Source organism: Eumetopias jubatus, unplaced genomic scaffold (genome assembly GCF_037043125.1).
Source record: "Eumetopias jubatus isolate StellerSeaLion01/CBP00866 unplaced genomic scaffold, mEumJub1_p1.0 scaffold_8, whole genome shotgun sequence".
Taxonomy (NCBI): domain Eukaryota; kingdom Metazoa; phylum Chordata; class Mammalia; order Carnivora; family Otariidae; genus Eumetopias; species Eumetopias jubatus.
Genome location: NW_028274814.1, coordinates 19,621,137 through 19,640,808, shown reverse-complemented (window position 1 = coordinate 19,640,808; position 19,672 = coordinate 19,621,137). Strand labels below are relative to the sequence as shown.

The 19,672-nt window shown below is 43.1% G+C and overlaps 1 protein-coding gene across 1 annotated transcript in view; it reads right to left on the bottom strand.

The window, feature by feature from the left end:
- Window positions 1–3,922: 3,922 nt before the first annotated feature.
- CUBN (cubilin) overlaps window positions 3,923–19,672 on the bottom strand; it is a 271,439-nt gene continuing 255,689 nt past the window's right edge. The window contains exons 61-67 of the mRNA XM_028114080.2: window positions 16,318–16,480; window positions 15,551–15,756; window positions 12,459–12,606; window positions 11,369–11,550; window positions 8,768–8,933; window positions 7,043–7,278; window positions 3,923–4,435 (exon numbers count right to left, since the gene is read on the bottom strand). Of these exons, the coding sequence (XP_027969881.2) occupies window positions 4,328–4,435; window positions 7,043–7,278; window positions 8,768–8,933; window positions 11,369–11,550; window positions 12,459–12,606; window positions 15,551–15,756; window positions 16,318–16,480 (1,209 nt within the window). The 3' untranslated portion in view covers window positions 3,923–4,327. The remainder of the gene's footprint in view (window positions 4,436–7,042; window positions 7,279–8,767; window positions 8,934–11,368; window positions 11,551–12,458; window positions 12,607–15,550; window positions 15,757–16,317; window positions 16,481–19,672) is intronic.

Below are 19,672 nucleotides of genomic sequence, written 5' to 3'. Positions count from 1 at the left end.
TATATAAATTTACATTTAGATACCAAATTGAAATTTGAAAAGCAAATTTTTCATCAGATATCCAATAGTTATCATATCATTTTTCTTCCAGTGATTTCCCTCTTTAAATTGATAGCCATGGGGTGATCTGTGGTCCCAATAAGTAAAAAGATTTTTTCCATTATTTTTGATGCTGTTGTGTTATCTCCAAGTTTTTACTAAACTGACAGAAATGACATTAAAACATTTTTCTAGGTCTTATAACAGTGTCAATCTTTTTAAATAACTTTGACAGGTCTATGAAAATAGTTTATGATAAGTTGACATATTTAATAAGTCATATTTCATAAGTTCATACCTAGGCCTTCAGGCTGAATGGGAGGCACACTCCTGGGTGGTTGCCAAGGTTAAAATCATAGCTCTGTCACTCAAGTTTTATGTAAGTTTTCCTACCTCATTTTTCTCAACTGTAAAATGGGGGTGATGGTTCTTAGTATTCTAATTCAGTGAGTGATATATGAGAATAACACCTGACATAGGGTAAATGTTACATAGATATTAGTTCTAATTTTTCTTGATACAATTAATATTGTTAGTATTCCCTTGGTAAGTGGGTGGCAGATTTTTAACAAATTCCATCCATTAAATGGAGTTAAATGTAATAGAAAATTATGACAACTAGAACTCATATCCTGGGCATCTCCCAGCCCCAAACTGTCATTGGCCCCAACCATCCCCTAGGGCATTCTTCACAAGGATGCCTGGAGTACAATATTCCACTGGGTCCAGAGAGAGCATGTGGTGGCCTCTTGCTGAGCCATCCCAAGGGTGACTCTTGCCAGTTATGGCTAAACTTACCCTGAAAACTAAAAGGAATGAGATCTGTTCTTCCTGCTAAGGTCCAGTTGTTTAGGGAGACAGAGAATCAAAAGGGAGAGAGATCAGGTGGTAGATGGAAGGCTGGCTCTCCCCAAACCTGGATTCCCAAACTATAAGCAGGGAGGGATAGGTATTCCCAGAAGAACTGAACCAGGAGTCCTAGTAAAGCCACCTTCTATGCCAAGCATTAGCCTTTTGGTTGCTGGATCATGGGGAGGCAGGAGGGACAGGTGGTGTTGCAGTTTGTCTCTTGTCCCCACCCTACCCTTCTCAAATCGATGTCTAGAATTCCCATTCTCACCTGGAATGGGATGGGCTTAAAAGGTGACCATGAGACTTTCTCCGTTCAGAATATGATCAGTTGTGAACAAGAGTAATTTCCTTTTCTTTACGTTTGTGCTCCTTTGTATTCCTTCAGACCCATGTGGACTATCATTTTCCATTAACTTCCAAGTAAGACTTCCCCTCACCCACCCCTCAAACACATTCATTTTGCATTATAGTTTTTGGATTCCACTTAGGGCCTGAAAGCAGCATTTTGGTGTATCTCAGTATTCAACAACCAGGACGTCTATACCAGTGTGAACTAGTTGATTGTTAGCTCTGTACAGGGGTGATGGCTCAGAATGAAGCCTCATGAAGATGCAATTTGGGAGCAAGGAAGTTATCACTTAGCCATTAGATTTGGGAAGCTGGCTTAATATAAATTTCATCAGATAAGGAAATTGAGAATTTTGCCTCAGGATACGAGACAAGATGGCCCTAGGAAATGGATTTTTTGAAGTAGGAAGACATCAGTTGATGTATGGCTGTCATGTCCCCCACTTTATCCTTGGTGTGCTTACTGCATGTCACATTGGAAATGTTAAATAAGCATGTATAAATGAGTGAATTAAATTAAAGCAGAACCGGAGGAAATGAGATGGGTCTTATTAGTGAGAGATGACATGAACTTAAAATCAAAAAAACTCTAAAGATTCCACTAAGAAAGAAAAAAACCATTAGAACTAATAAATGAATTTGGTAAAGCAGCAGGATACAAAATCAACGTATAGAAATCAGTCGCATTTCTCTTCACTAACAACAAACTATCTGAAAGAGAAATTAAAAAGCAATCCCAATAATAATTGCATCAAAAACGATAAAATACTTAGGAATAAATGTCACTAACTGAAAACTATAAGACACTGATAAAAGAGATTGAAGAAGACACAAATAAATGGAAAGATATCACAGGTTCTTGGATTGGAAGACTTAATATTGTGAAAATACATGTGCTACCCAAAGCGATCTAGAGATTCAAAGCAATCCCAATAAAAATTCCAATGGTATTTTTCATAAAATTACAAAAACAATCCCCAAATTAGTTTGAAACCAGAAAAGACTCTGCATAGCCAAAGCAATTCTGATTAAAAAAGCAGCAAAGCTGGGGGCATCACACTTCCTGAGTTCAAGCTAGATTACAAAGCCATCGTAATCAAAACAGTATGGTATTGGCATAAAAACAGGCACATAGGTCAGTGGAACACAAGAGAGAGCCCAGATATAAGCCCTCATGTATATGGGCAACTAGTATTTGACAAGGGTACCAAAAACACACGATGGGGAAAGGACAGTCTCTTCAATAAATGGTACTAGGAAAACTGGAATAGCCAGCCACATGCAAAAGAATGAAACTGGACCCCTATCTTATACTACCCACAAACATTAACTCAAAATGGATCAAAGATTTAAATGTAAAACCTGAAACTGTAAAAATGCTACAAGAAAATACAAGGGGAAAAGGTCCTTAACATCAGCCTTAGCAATGATTTCTTGGTTAAGTCGCCAAAAGCACAGGCAACAAAAACTAAAATAAACAAGTAAGATCACATTAAACTAAAGAGCTTCGGCACAACAAAGGAAACCAACAATAAAATGAAAAGACAACCTCCGGAATGGGAGAAATTATTTTTTTCCTGTTTTAAGTTTTCCAATTTAAAAAATACATTATAATATTGACTATGCTTTCTTGAAATTGGTATATATACCTCCTGGATATTCTCATATGCCTCCTAGGAAAGTGTATCTCTCTACTGAAATTGACTCTTGTTGATACCATTACTCTAATGATACAATCTGAGATCAAATCTTCTTTTACTCTTTGTCAGCTGCATTCATTAATCTTGCCTTCAGATGAAATTCCTGTCATTTCATATGTTACAGTCAAACTTTCTCCATTTCCTGTACCTTGGTGACTCATTTTTAGGTAAAAGAGCAAAATATTGTATCTCCCCCTATGAAATTTCATCTTGAGTTTTTTCCATTGCTCTGATTGTCAGGACCCTGTGGGTTGGATGGTGCTTTCATCACATGCACCATTCTTTCCCAGAGGGAGTCAGCTATAAAGTTGATGTATCTACCCATAACACAGAATTAAGGAAAGCAGGAATATTATTTTTTTTAAAGATTTTATTTATTTATTTGAGAGAGAGAGAGCGCAAGCACGAGTAGGGGGGAGAGGCAGAGGAAGAGGGAGAAGCAGACTCCCCGCTGAGGGTGGAGCCTGACGTGGGGCTCGATCCCAGCCCCGTGAGATCATGACCTGAGCCAGTCGGACGCTTAACCGACTGAGCCACCCAGGTGTCCCAAGGAAGCAGGAATTTTAAAGGTGAGAATATTTTATTTCTGTGGCTCTGTACTCTGTGCAGAATTAATTTTTCTGGCACTTGAGTATTCCAGTAAGATGAAGTAACACATTCCACAGCTTCTTTCATTCACTTTGTCCCATGTTGTTATTAAGACTTAACTTTGCATATTTAATATAGGCACTCTTGCTTTGATAAAGGCCGCAGGAAACTTTATAAAAGCGTGGCTAAGCAATTGATGACTCTAGAGACTGTGTTGGGAAACTAGGAGTAGACAGTGGTGGGACTTCTAGAAATGAAAGCGCAGAGAAGTTAAGGCAGAACTGAACGAGGAGTGCTAGAATGCAAATTCAGGCAGCGTGGTTTTAGAGTTCCTATTCTGAAGGATTTGCGTAGTTCATCAAAATGTAAAAATTCAACCTGAAAACTTACATAGACCTACTAGTGAAAGACGAAACTGTGATGAGTTACAAATTCATGCAGCATCATTATGTACGATTCAATCATGTTTATTACCCCTCATTTGACATTCACAGGGAAAATCATACTATCTCATCATGAACTTTTGACAATTGACATCACATATGCCATCATTATTTCCAACTCTTTAAGGAATTTTAAAAAATCTTCAGCCTAAAAGTGTTACGAGTAAGGATGACATGCACAGCCAAGACTAAAGTAGCTACATTCTATATATTTTTTAAAATGTACAGACATTGATTCCACACATATTTTGGTGAAAGAGAAAGCTCAGGTAATTCCCAGTGGGCCAGGCAGAATGCCGTATCAGGATGGCAGACTTCTGTCCAATATTGTGTCAGTGGGCCCTGCAGGGGACGCAGCTAGCTGTCCCAAGTTAATCGGAACGCGGATGGATGCACTGCATACTCCGCATGAAATGTTATGAAGACCCGATGTGAAGATGCCGTAAAGGGAGCTATGTTGGTGTCCTAAAATTGAAAAGAAAAAAAAAGTAACAAATCATATATTTCACAAATTTGAACATTTTGCTGGAAATGTTAGCCTAGCAAAAAAGTACTACATAAAGAAACTTTATAGAATTTACAGTAACCCTGCATATTTTTCTAGAAGTAATCTTGCTAAGAATTAATATAGATACCTTACAAAAGAATATTGGTGGTGGGGAGGGAGACTGAGGGGAAATGGAGATTCACTGCTAGAGGATACAGAGTTTCTTCTTGGGATAATGAAATGTTCTAGAATTGATTGTGGTGTGAGCTACATAACTCTGAATCTACTAAAACCTACTGAATGTACACTTTAAGAAGATGAATTCTATGGTTTGTGAATATTATACCTCAATGAAATTATCATTAAAAATTCAACTTCTTACTGAAATTTTAATTTTTCTGATGGAAACACATACTTATTTTTGCCACTAAAATAATCATATCAGTAAAGTATACAACTTTCCCTCGTGAACATCTGTAGATTCTTTTAGAATTTATTTTCATATCCTTTCTGTCTTTAATAAATGGCACTGTGAACAAAGGATATCCACATACAAAGGAATGAAACTATGCCACGCACAAAAATCAACTCAAAATGAGTTAAAGACCTGAGACCATGAAACTCCTAGAAGAACACATGGGCAGTAAGCTCCTTGACATCGGTTTTGGCGATGATTTTTTGGACTTGATACCAAAAGCAAAGGCAACAAAAGCAAATATAAACAAGAGGAACTATATCAAACTAAAAACTCCTGTACAGCAAAGGAAACCATCAACAAAATGAAAAGGCAACCTACCGAGTGAGAGAAAATATTTGCAAGTTATGTATCTGATAAGGTGTTTACATCCAAAATATATAAAGAACTCACACAACTCAATAGCAAAAACAAACAGTCCAATTAAAAAATAGGCAAAGGACCTGACTGGACATTTTTCCAAAGAAGACGTGCAGATGGCCAACAAGTACATGAAAAGATGCTCAACATCACTAAACATCAGAGAATGCGAATCAAAACCACAATGAGATATCCCTTCCTACCTGTTAGAATGGCTATTATAAAAAATACGAGAAATAACAAGTGTTGGCAAGGATGTGGAGAAAACGGAATCTTCATCCATTGTTGGTGGGAATGTAAATTGGTGCAGCCACTGTGGAAAACATTATGGAAGTTGCTCAAAAAATTAAAAACAGGACTTCCATATGACCCAGAAATTCTCCTTCTGGGAATTTATCCAAAGAAAACAAAAACACCAACTTGAAAAGATATCTGTACCCCTATGTTCACTGCAGCATTATTTATGATAGCCAAGATGTAGAAGCAATTTAAGTGTCCCTCAACGGACAAAATGGATAAATATATGATATATATATCATATAATAATAACAATAATAATAATAACAATAATAATAATAATAAAGGAGTATTATCCAGCCATCTGGAAGGAAATCCTGCTGGTTGTGTCAACATGGAAGGTCCTCGAAGTCATTATGCTAAAGTGAAATAAGTTAGAAAGATAAATACTATGTGATCTCACTTATTTGTTAAAACTAACAAAACAAAACCAAACTCTCAGATACAGAGAACAGATTGATGGCTGCTAGGGGCGGGAGGTGGGAGTGGGTGAAACGGATGAAGGGTGTCTGTCAAAAGGTACAAACTCACGGTTACAATTAAGTCCTAGGGATGTACTGTACAGCAGGGAGACTGTAGTTAGTAACACTGTAGTGTATATTTGAAAGTTGCTGAGAGAGTAGACCTTAAAAATTCTCATCACAAAAAAAAATCCCAAATTTATGTTATGCACCTGAAATTAATATGTCAATTTTATCTTAATTTTAAAAAGCCAAACAAATCTTTAGATTTCTAGCTGCTGTAATTCCCTGTCCAGTTAATTAGAAAGCCCAACTAAGTAAAGAGCAGAACAGCAGGAAACAGACACGCTCTCCACAGCGCTCACATTTCCCTTCCTGGAAAGCCCTGCATCTGCTCACAAAATGAGAGGACGGTGAGGGCAGAGGCAAGCAATACTGAGTCACTGTCAGAACCCTCACTTGATGGGAAGATCTAGGACATCAGAACTTTACGAAAACAAACTGCTAGTCACGAGACCCATCTTCAATCTCCCTTTTTATTTTCTTCCAAGAATTCCTGCAATTTTCAACAAGAGGTAGATGAAATGGAGCCAAGTGTCCAAATTGTCCATAGTTGCCTTCATGGAGACAACAATATGGGTATTCAATCCTGGGCAGCACACTGAAATCATGTATGGAGCTTTTAAAAGACAACGTACAGCAGCCCGTGTCCCAGAAATTCTGAGTCAGCCAGTGCGAGTGAGCTCTGCCAAGCCTGGACCTCGAAACCCCCGCACACGCCATTCTGCTGGAGTCTGGGAACGAGTACTAGTAATTCCAAGAAATGCCCACTAGGTGGCACTCGTGCTCCCCAAATAGAAAGGAAAATAGGAAGCTGCTGAAATTTGTAAGAGGCTTGTGCTTTGTACTTTGCATGCGTCTGCCTTTAGAAGTATATACTGTTATTATTTAAAAATAATAAATGGAAATTTTAAAATGTTCGTTTTACTCACTGCCCCACAATATGGTCCAGAGGATGGAGAATTAGCATCCGGTCCACTGTAGAGGATGAGGTAGTTCTGGACACAGTCTCCGGGATCATCAATGCTGATAAAGTAGAAGCTGATGGTGACAGGTCTGCCAGCAGGTGCAATGATGGCCCATTCGCAGTGAGTGTTGTTTGGGTAAGTGCCTGGATAGCCGGGGCTGGTGAAGGAGCCACTGTCTCCATAAAGAGTCCCACCACAGCCTGCAAGGAAACCAACGCAGGACGTTTGACTGAACAAAGTGGAAACCATCCCCGTGTGAAGAAATAAGATGGTGGCTATTTTCTCAAAATGCTGAGACCCTCGGCAAGAATAGAGGAGGCAGAAACCCCTTTCCTGCTCTTTTTGTGGGCTATATCCCGCCCACCCCTCACCACGACCTCCTCCCACCCCCCGCCCCCTCCTTCCCCCATAGGTTCTGCTCCCTGCATCTCGTGACATGGGGGCCACTCCTTCCAGGACACTTCTTTGAAAACAGTGGGTTGAGAACACAATGGGAAAACCAAGAACCTGGTAGAGTAGCTATAGGAGAGAGTAATTAAAGTCGTTGTGTACTTTTGACAGTGTAGGGTGGGCCCTCCATATGCCCTCAGTGGATGATGGTGATGGGAGTGAAGTCAAATTAAAAGTGAAATTCCAGGGCTAAACCCAAAGAGTGTGTCATTGTAGGTTTCGACAAGAATTATTTTATTGTGTAAGTGACTTTCCCGAGCTTATAACAGACAGTGCCAAGATTGACTGTCTGCCAGAGTTCCGTGAGTATTAGTGTTAATTTGTGTATGAACGCTGTCATGATTTAGACCGGATACCCTGGGAACCCAGATATCCTGCTACGCACAGGAAGAAACCACACTGCACAGTAGTATTAAAAGGTGCTGAGCTGGGTGTCTGACCCCTGGAGGTATAGTCTTGCTTCTACCACAATCTAGCAGTGCATTCTGGAAAATTCATTAACCTCGTGTTTTATATCCTCCTCTGTAAAATCAGGGCTTTGGAGATCGTCTGCAAGTATCTTTAGCTGCCAAGATTTAAATTATTTCTTGTCTCTCAGTCTACTGAAAATAAGTCATTGTTATCATTCTTACTTGGAAAGTTTTTAGATATTTCTAAATACCTAAATGGGACATCTCCTAAAGATAGTCCTCCTCTCTTGAGTTAAATATATTGACATGACTTAAATTTCCTTCAGTTATTTGATAAACTACCAAACAAACACTCAGGAAGTTACTTACTGCCCTGAAAAAAAGCAATTAGCCTCCAGGACTGCGAAGAAATGACAGGCGCTGCAAGAGGAGAAGGTGCTTATTTATAGCCAAGTATGTGTTAGTGCCTTGGCTTTGGGTACACATGCGGTTTTTTAAAAAAATACAACAAAATCAGAAATTATAAAAAATTTTAAAATCTGTTTCTTATCTATGCTTCATATGTACATATGTATGCACTCCTATATTTCCACGTTACTAGATATATTTATCTATATGTGAGGGAAAAAGCAGGCTTCCCACTGAGCAGGGAGCCCGATGCGGGGCTCGATCCCAGGACCCTGGATCATGACCTGAGCTGAAGGCAGACACTTAACTGACTGAGCCCCCAGGCGTCCTGGTATGGTCACTTTTATTTATCTTTTCTTATTAGACCCCCTGGGTTTTTCTCACCTACATCAATTTCCCTTATAATGTGCAAGTGTCTTACCAGAGGGTGATGAGGTCCAGAGAATTTCATACCCATGGCTGGAAGTCACCCTGTCACTCTTAAACCGTAGGTATAGTTGATTGTTTTGAGAGAAGATGGGATTTGGCAGCAGAGTTCCACAGTACGTGCCAAGTAATGGTGAACTGCTGTCACTTCCATTTCTTACCTGGAAAAGGGAGCCATTAATTACTATACCTAAGCATATTATCCTTTCTTCTCTGGTTTTTCATTGCTACCCATTGACACATGAGAATCTGAATGACAACCTCTTTGGGAAAAGCTTTGTCTTTTTATGTGCTTAAGAATGAAGGGTTTTCTGAAAATACACCCAGAAGTCACGTTCTCTTGCAAAGGACAGAAACATCCAATTTGTAAATCAAAAACCATTTGTGTTTGAATTCAGAACTATCTGTGATTTTCAAAAAGATTGGAGGGGATATTGCCTCCTCCGTTTCCAGTCACTTCTATTATGCTTTATTCATTATACCGTGTGTATGTTTTTTTTTTCCCCATACACTGGCTAAGAAGGGGCTATGAAAAAAAAAAGCAATGTGCAAAGTATAATAAAGTTCACAACCAAAGGGATTTTGGGATGGGAAAAGGACAGAACTCAATAAATCTATGAAACGGACTGTTACATAATTTTAAAAACACAGTCTGAAGCTGAATAGATTTTTTTTTAATTCATTGCTTAGAGTAGACGCATATAAAAACAGGAAATGAGTCAGTGGGTAAGTACGGGTAACCGCAGTGAACTCAGCCAACTTCTGCGCACTCTCAGCCCTCTGAGGAGGACTCTTGAGGAGTATTAAAGAAATGTTATCCAGACAACGTAGAGCTGGAACCGGCTCAACATGTATGAATGATGATTTTATTGACACATGTATTCAAATTCTTGGATGTTCCTCCGTTCCCTTTATAATTTCATCGTTTAACGTTTGGTTAATTGCTGGTTGTCTTGAGTCAGAGAGGTTCTTCAGAGGCACCATGGCTAGTCTAACTGGGTGGTGTTGACCTAGAGTGAGATGCTTTTTAGGTTGATGGAGTAGCAGTGGGAGACAACAGTGCCTTTCTGGTGCTTTTTGGCTTACTCTTCTAAGTGACTTTGCGGTGGATGGAGCAGGCAGTGAGCCACCCGCCGACAGAGATGGCCACCATATTCAGGAACACTGGAGGGCCATACCCGCTCCCCCTCTTTCCCCTGGATCCTGTTTTAGAAAGCTCTGCTCTGAGAGGAGAAGTGGGGTATCATTTCCAGCTAGCATCCTCCCCATTTTTCTGGGCACAGAGAGAACGGATCAACAAGACCAATAAACATCTCTGAGCCATTAGAGGACCCTGAAAAGGGAGGCGAAGGCACGGAAAACAAACACGGATTCCAAATGTGATCCAGGACTTGGCTTTTGTGTGGTAGCAACACGGTCACAGTCCTCACCGAGAAATTTCTGTTCCTGGCATAGTTAACGTGAATGGAGGGGTGAGTTTTGCGCATAGGGCTGCCAGTAAACCATGCCAGTCCTCCTACCAAAAACCAGACGGGGCTGCACTTTACGGGCCTGACTTGTGGTTTCCTGTCTTTGCTTACTGGATAGGAAGTTTTGAACCACGTACTGAGGACTCTTGTGTACGTGTACTCTTGTGTACAAAGCTCATCCAGAGCGCGTCCGGTAAGGTTTACATTCAAATTTCATCCACAGAGAAATTCAGCATCTTTGGTGACACTGTCTCCAGTGACATTGCAGTTTACTGCCTAAGAATGAATACATTTCCAAAAGAGTTTGCAAAGGACACGCAAGTGAGCTCTGGGGTTTTCATGGTAAAATACAGGCACTGCGCTCCACACGGCGTCTGCCTCAGTTATGGGCTCATTCAGAACACCCTCCTGTGAGCGACAGTATAGTTTTTGCTTACACAGTGTAGGTGGTACAGAGCACAAAGGACGCAGAAGGGGCTCTTGTGGTGGGGCTGGAGACTCACAGAGGTGCAAGTGCTCCCAGAGCTTGGTTCTGCTTCTTCCAGGGCCCTGGATGGTTCTCTCTGAACCCACACATCACCTCCTTTGGGACGCTTCTCTGTCCCCAAAACTGAATTAGGTGCTCCTGATCATGCTGACTCTGTAGTGTGCATACTATTTCCTGTCTTTCTTATGGACTGTGAGCCTCCTGGGAGGGCCCTGACTATGTCTTGTTCCCTATTGCATTTCCAGTGCCTGGACCTGGAAGATGCTTGGTAAATATTTATGGCATGAAAAAATAATGAACAAATTATGAACAAGTAAGGGATCCATGATTAGAAGTAGCAGAGACAGAGGTGAAAAATCTTCCGTGATCCATCTTTTAAATAGTTCATCTATTTATTTTTTTAAATTATTTATTTATTTGAAAGAGAGAGAGCATGAGAGAGAGAGAGAGAGAGATCACTAGCAAGGGGGAGGAGCAGAGGGAGAGGGAGAAGCAGGCTTCCCGCCGAGCAGGGAGCTCCACATGGAGCTGGATCCCAGAACACCAGGATCATGACCTGAGCCCAAGGCAGACCTTAACTGATGGAGCCACCCAGGCGCCCCTTATACAGTTCATTTATATGATATCCAAACTATGTTACCTCCAAGAAATCGTGCGTGCATTCACTTGAGTCCTCGATGCCAAACGAATGAAAAAAGAGGGAAATAGTATGGTTCTGTGGGGCTGTGAGGATAACAGTGCAATCCAAGTTATTGTCGTAATTATCTGGCCATCCAGGGCTCTTCAGATTGCCAAATGCCTTGTTATAGTCTCTGTTGCAACCTTAGGGGAAAAAATTTCACAATTAATGTATGCATCCCAATATTTCATGCTCTTTCAACCTGATGGAAAGAATTCAAAAAGATGATTAAATTTAAACAAACTTCAGAAAAAAGCTAATACCAGCCCTTTCACTTCCCTTTGAGATAAGTGAGGTCAGAGGAAGTAAGTTATGGCACAGAGAGCAAATGTAATTCAGTGTCTCCTTAACATAAAACATATTTCCCCACGGGAAATATGAAACGTGAGCCTTCTCCTTTGAAGAGGTATGTTCTAGCATTCTCTGCACTGTTCTGATCACACTGAGGTGGAGTGGGCTGACATCTAGACTCTTAAAGGCACAAAGTCTCTGCATCCAAGACAGACTTTTGTCTGAGGATTTCCATTTACATCCTCGGAGGAATTACTTGTTCTGATAGAATTGGTAAATTGCTGTTCTGTATCATTTTGGGTAAAAAATAGGTAAAACCATCCCAAATATTTCTGTTTGTTTGTTTTAATCAAAGGCAGCTTTGGTTTTAATCAAGCTGGAGATGAACATCAAATAATGTCTTCTAGAAATAAACTTCTTAGCTGTAATCATAATCAAATAACACTTTCAGGACTTCTTGGTTTTTACAAAATAACTTCCTAAGGTACAGTGAGTTCCATATGCAGTCAAGCGGATAATTAATAAGGCAACGGGTATATACTTAAATTAGCTCCCTGAACTTTGAAGAATATGCTGGTATTCTAAACATTTAAATTAGTATCATAGTCACTTTACCTCTTCAGAAACCAGCTTTAGTAATTTGCTCAAGTGGGCCTGGCTTCTAGTTAAAATTCTTACCTCACTGTGGGTGTGGTTCATGTTAACAGGCCCCCTCACGGGAGCGGATTCTGGCAGGAATGGTGACGCTTTCAGGGCTCACCTGCAATCTGATAGGTAAAACCCACTCTAGAGTTTCCGCTGAGGACTTCGGATTTGAAGATGACAATGGCCGTGCTCCCAGAAGAATAGAACGTTGGCGCCGCCGAAGCATTTCTGCCACAGACCAGAAGCCCTGGATTTGAGTGACTCTGAAATGAAATGGAAGCCATATCACACTAGATTTGGTCTCAAAAGAGAAGAGGCCGTAGTGGAAACTAAACTGCATATAAAAGTATGGCTTAAATATTCAGCCATGGGGGGACGCTTGGGTGGCTCAGTCGGTTAAACGTCCGCCTCTGGCTCAGGTCAGGATCTAGGGTCCTGGGATCGAGCCCCGCTTTGGGCTCTCTGCTCAGCGGGGAGTCTGCTACTCCTTCTCCCTCTGCCCCCCCCACTCTCCCTCTGCCCCTCCCCCCACTTGTGCACTCTCTCTCTCTCTCTCTCTTCTCTCAAATAAATAAATAAATAAAATCTTTAAAAAAAATTCAGCCATGGAAACTGGTTACAGTGTTCGAAGCCCCCGGCAACCAGGGCTTGGAATGCACAAACGTCTCACACTCCCCGAGGGGCTGGAGGGCAAGGCCAAGTTTCTGCTGAAACCAGGAGACAGACACAGTGTGCGGATGAGACCCTTTCCCCCTCAGGCGGCTTCACAGCCAAAGGCCTGTGCAGTTGCTCTGAGCACATCCAGGCTGAGATGAACTGAGCTCAATACAGTTCCACTGGGTCTCCCTATAGTCCTGAACCCCAGAAGCCTAACTCGGCAGGGCTCCCAGCACTCCCCACCCCTGAGCTCATCTAACAGGACTTTGGCAACACTGGGAATCCCCCAAGGCAGCCCCTCCCTGCAATGAGGTACCCGTTTCCCCTTTGCGAAACCTGGGCAGCCCTCCTGACCTCTCAAGATAATAAGGTAATGGGGTCCAGCGCCTACCCAGCCTTGCTTAAAAACCACCGGCACCAAAGGTAAGACATTTGCTGTCTTTCACTCGTGGGCGCCTACTGACAGGCCCACTTCCCACCCGTGCTTGCGAGCTCCTGTTGCTGATGTCTGTTTCTGCCCCCCCGCCCCCCAGCCTCCTGCTGCTGGTCCTTCCCTAACCTGGCCTGCAGCCTCCTCTGAACTTCCACTGCAGCGTTAACCGCCACGGTATACATCTGTACATAGCCTTTCCACTTTGGGGCCTTGAGTGAAGTTTGGGTCTCCTGCAGCCTCCTGGTGGAGGCCATTCTTGTCCCATAGTCCACAATTCCTTGAGTAGGAATAGCGGTGGGGGGCTGAGGGGTGGAGGGGTTCCGCAGGTCGCTCCCTGCAGTACCTAGCTAGCCTTGCATCAAAGCCAGTTTTCCTTGAGGGTCTCTATGTCTGGCCTAAGATTCCTCTGACCCTTCTCACCATTCCCACTTTCCCTCTGGTGACTTTCCTTCATTAAAGACTCGGGTCTTAGCTCGTCATCATCCCCGGCACCCCGCTTCCTTTCTCAACCCTCGGAGGTTTCGATGTTTTTATAGATGATCCACTAAACCCTAATCTGCATTCCTTACTGCCAATGACTTTCACCTCCACTCTCTGTGGTTGCCTATGCCAGCTGTTCATCAGCAATCATGCCTCCAACACATGATCCTCACATGAACTTCCAACTGTATCTTCTCCTCCTACTCTCGGACACCTGGAGAGTTCCAGTTTCTCCCAGTTATCAGTCAATTTCCCATCTTTCCTCCCAACCTACCCACGCTGAAACCCTCTGTTCTTTCCTTTATTCATTCAAAGGACATTATTCATTTATGACAAATACTGGGTCTTCCTTGAGGCCCATCCAGCTGTTGTTATGATTCAGAGCTGCCTTGTGCCCTGTGAGTAGCATTTCCCTACTCAGATGGGAGTCTGCCCTGATCCCCATCATCTCAGCTTTGGGAAGCAATGGGAAATTGAAAGAGCTTTAACCAAAGGGCATTGTTCTGCTTGGCTCTAAGACCTTCTAGGAAGGGTACCACCAGGGAATAGGAATCTCATTCTGAAAACCACTGCCAATGGATCATCTCACACCTTGGCCACGGTGGGAGCCTGGGGTATGTCTCAGTGCCTGAGCTTTCTGAAAATTCAACAAATATGGTGTCTGCCCAACTGCCAACTCCTCCCAGACCTCTCCAATTGGAGTCAGCCAAACCGGATTTTTTTACCATCAAGATCTATGCGTAAACTAGGGGACCCCGGATTTATAATAAGGAGGACCCCCAAAACTCAGGAAGGGATAGATTGGACCCTCTGCTATTGCCAGCCTGTGGGGGGTTGAATATGACGTCCTGGGAATGAATGGGGGCAGATTAGTTGCTCCTCAAACTGCTGAAAGACAATCCAGGGCCCCAGGGGTTTTCCCGGGGATCCACCCTCCAGTCATGACTCCACACTTTACACGGGCTCCGTGGAGAATCTCATGACTTGTGTTAATTTAGCTATTGACCCATGTAATGATGACACCCAGCTCTTCAGGCCTTCTGTTAGTATCACGCATCTACATCCGATTGTCTCCTCAACGTCTCAGCCCACGGGCAATTCTCTTTCTCTGTGTAAAATCAAAACAGCTTTCTCTTTTTTTCTCTCTTACATGACCATGAATATAGTCCCACCGGACTGGTGCCAAATGGCCTCGTAACTGATTTCCCTGTGTCCCACGCTGACCCCTTCAGTTCCTCCTATCCACAGACCCCCCCCCCCCGCCCTCAACTGCAGGAGCCTTGGTCCTTCAGTGGCAGAACACTGAAGTTGTTCATCAAAAATTTAGATGAATAGGTGCCATGTGGGGAACTCAGTATCGCAGGGTGGGGCCCTGGCGGATGCACTTTTATCTAGACACCCAGATGTTTCTTGTGCACAAGGAAGTTTGAGAGCTCCCCACCTACAAGACCAAGTGAAGGTTTCTTAATGCCGGAATAGAGGGTTTTGTATAGGGCTGTATATGTATGTTTTGGATATGTTAAGCTGGAGGTAAGTTTGAGAATCTATTTAATTATGCCCTCATTATTTCAAGTGTTTTGCAAATACTGGTGAACAAGATCATTAGATGGGACTGTCCTGCATCCTCTGATTGTTACCTCAGGCGAGTCCTGAAACTCGAAGTAATTCCGGTCACAGTCTTGGGAGAGCAGCCGCAGGGTCCACACTGTTATCTTGACCTGCTGATGTGGGGGAGCTTCGAGGACCCAAGTACACGTGGAAAATAGGATTTCTGAGTTTGATGAATTGGGTGACGAAACACTCTGCGGGGTCCAAGTTGCATTATACGTCCCACCACAAGGCACTGGAAAAAGAGAACAGCTTATAAGGCAAATTTTACTCATATGTCCACATAACACACAATATTTAAAATTCAGCCTTCCCTACCCTTCCAGCCCAAAGAACTGTAGTTACATCATTCTATGAAGAAGGTAGGGTATTCTTCACTAAAAATCATACCAAATTTAGGGGCGCCTGGGTGGCTCAGTTGGTTAAGTGTCTGCCTTCGGCTCAGGTCATGATCCCGGGGTCCTGGGATCAAGTCCCATGTCGCGCTCCCTGCTCAGGGCTGGGGGGGGTAGGGGAGTTGGCTTCCCCCTCTTTCTCTGCCCTCCCCCCCCACCTGCTCATGCCCCTTCTCTCTCTCTCTTAAATAAATAAAAATCTTTAAAAAAAGAATCGTACCAAATTTGTATCACCAATTAAACAGAGTAATTAACATGGTATTTAGTAAGTGACATTGAGTTTAGATTGGAATTAACACTGAGTTTAGTAATTAACATTGAGTTGAGATAGAAGCATGGTGTTATTTTTTAGTGCATTAATACACATTTCATAAAACACAAAAATGTCTCCATTTACTCACTGTCCACAAGGGTGTACGTAGCATTAAATCCTTCCCTTTCTAAAGTTGCGTCACTGACAAACTGAACCGTCAGGAAATTACCAGAAGAAATAAAGGGAGCAGGTATGGTGGAACCGCAAAATGTTCCAGCCAAGTTGGCATTTTCACTATCCCCGTCATATAACTGAAAAGAAACATAGTTCATTTGTTTTCCGTTACTCACAAAGAAGTTGCATATTTTACACTAAAATGGACGTGGAGTCACAACAGGTCATGATGAAGAAACTTACACTGATACTGTCAGAGCGAGTTTTAACCTAGAAACAGCTATTGAATTGATGCTATTATAATGATGTCAAATAAAAACCTGGTATGATGCCTAGAAATCCCTTCTCACGAGGAAAGGCCTATCTGATTTAAAACGAGTGGGTCATCAGAGCCAGCCGATGCATCCCTGTCCTCGTCCCGCCTGCTCACATGGCCACACAGGTACAAGTCCCTGAGATCTCGTGCCTGGCTTCACACCACTGACTCCCTGGTTCCGCTCTTGCCCCTCTTTGGCCTCTCCTCAGCAGGTGAGTCACAGGCTACAGTTAAAAACGCAGCTCAGACCAGGTCACTGCTCAGAGCCCTCGTAGCTGCTTCCCAGCCACTCGATAGAAAAGCTAAAGCCATAACAGTGGCCTTCAAAGGCTTGAGAGCACTGCTCTCCATGCCACCCCTGACTTTTCTCATCTGATACCTGCTGTCTCCACATTGTTCTCTCTGCTCCTCGAGCAAACCAGGCTCACTGCGGCTTTACAGTTCCCTCTGCTGGAACATTCCGCTCCTGTACATCCATATCTTTCGCCCCTCTCTGTTCCTTCAGGACTTGACTCAAACATCACCGCCTCGCTAAAGCCATCCCCGACCACCTTCCTTACAATGTGAACTCTGCCAATTCCTTCTCCCTTCCTGCTTTGTTCTTTCTTTAGAGCATGCATTATCTTCACATATTAAGTACATTACTTAATATTATTGTCTTGCACTCTGAAGACGGCTCTAGTTCCATGGAAACACAGATTGTGTTTTCTGTCCGATCTGTGCACTGGGTGTCCCCGGTTTTTAGAGGGCACACAAAAGGCACCCAGTACAGGTCTAATAAATGAGTAGTGTTTTGGTCCCTCTCTCCCACAACCCACCCCTCCCGGACCTAGTCTCCCCAAGGCTTCCTGGTATCAATAATCCGCTCAAGCTGAAGACTTCAATCATCCCTGATTCCTCTCTCCCTCCCCACCGACCCCGCTTCTATTCTGCTCTACCTTCAGAATCTACCCCAGAGGGCTCCTCCCCATTGCTACCACCATCGTCCTCCACCCTGGTTACTGTAACATCTTCCTGAGATGTCTGTGTCCACAGAACAGCCACAGTCATTTCTGCAGAACTAATGGCCCAAGGGTTTGCAAACTTAACTCATGCTCCTGCTCAGCCTTAAATGCTCCAGTGGTTCCCACGGCGCCTGAAGTGACACCTGAATTCTTTATGGTGGCCTGCAAGCCCCCACCTGGTCTGGTCTGGGGCCTCTCCCCAGACCCCCCCCCCCACTGCCTTCCTCCCATACCTCGTCCTGCGGGGACTGTCCCCGCCAGGCCCCTGCACTGGCTATTCCTCCTGCAAGGGAGCAATTTCTCTCTCCCCAGCTCTTGAACGGGCCACTCCCCCTCGTCTCAGCTCAAATGTCACCTCCTCAGAGAGCCCAACCCTATGGTACATTGCAGGAACTCCAACATCTATTTTCTTACTACAATCAAAACACATCTCATTTGTTGCTTATTTACTTTTTCTTGTCTCTCTCCCAATAAAAATGTAAGTCCCCTGGGTGGGAAGACTGATTATTCACTGTGGTGTCATCAGCACCCAGAAAAACTCCCAGCCACAGGAACCTTCCACAGCTACCTGTCAAAATAGTGGACACCTGAATTTCTTTCAAGCATATTACCAGAACACAGATTTCTCCAGCTGAGTCATCTTCACGGTATTTCTAAAACAAGTATGTGTGCGTAGACCCAAACAACGAATTTATAACAGAACTATGGTGTGTTATAAACTTCAAAATAGCCATGACCACTGACATTATTCTAAAATGGCTAGGAATGTATAAAATAGAAATAGACATTTCAAAAATAAACAGAAAATTCAACTTACCACTAGGTGGCACTGTCTCTCCTGCTTACAAGGGATTTGAGTAACTTTGGAGCCAGAAGAGACTCCACAGAGTTGGATAATCTCATCCCCTTCATTTTATAGAAGAGAGGATTTGCCAAGTTTTAGGTAATATCCCTTCTTTGGTAAACAAGTTAAAACATTATGATAATGGCTGCCACCTGTATCATCAGATTCATACTGGCAAGCATTTTTATTTTTACTTATTTATTTTTATTCTCTGCCTCTGTGCTAGGTCCTGCGTATACAAGGATGTATCAGGCACTTTCCGTACATGCAAGACACTCCTTGGCACTAATTGGTGAGAGGGATCCATACATTAAATATACATATATATTTGTGTGTGTGTCATTTATATATAAAATTTTAAAAAGTGAGTACTATAGTGAAGGATTTAAATGTAATAAGAGAACCCAGATGATGGAGTCAGGAAAGACCTCAGGCAGGCATTTGAAGAGGCGTTTAAAAGTAGGTAGAGACCTCCCAGACCTGAAGAGGAAGAGGGGCATCCCAACCTACAGAACATGGGTGGACGGCTTCAGTAGAGTGTAAGAGGCATGTGAGAGTCTCCACAACTCACTTGGGGTGCCTGGCATTAGGGCGACAGGATGCAGGTGGGACAGAGCAAGCACCCCGGGACACGACTGTGAAGTTCCTCACGTCTCAGGAGAAAGACTTTGCGTCTTCTGTAGAAGTTCTAGGGCCTGATTTGGGTTCTGAATAGGTAACGAGTAAATGTGATGGACAGAAGTTACATAGTGCCTGGCCTCCCGCTGCTGTTTGCAAGAGTTCATTCACCGCCATGGGACGATTTCTCGTCATTGAGCTGAACTAGACAGCTGGTGGCCTCTGGACCACTGACACCGGCTCCCAGACTCCTGTGCAGCCAAAGCCAGTATTTCTCCACCTGCTCTCCCATCCCCTGATGATGCTAGACCTCCATGAAGGAGGGTAGCTCCAGGGTGTGCTGCAGGAGACACACTGTGCAATGCTGGAGATGGGGAGCATATTAGAATCTACTTAAGATCCTGAAGGAATTGCTTACATGAGTTGGGGGGAGAAAGCCTCTGAAAACGACTACTGCCAGATCCTGCACTTTATCCAGCTGTTAATTTGCAGGAGAAAGTGGGGAAGGCCATGTTGGGATTTTACTTTCTCTGAACTTTTAATGCAA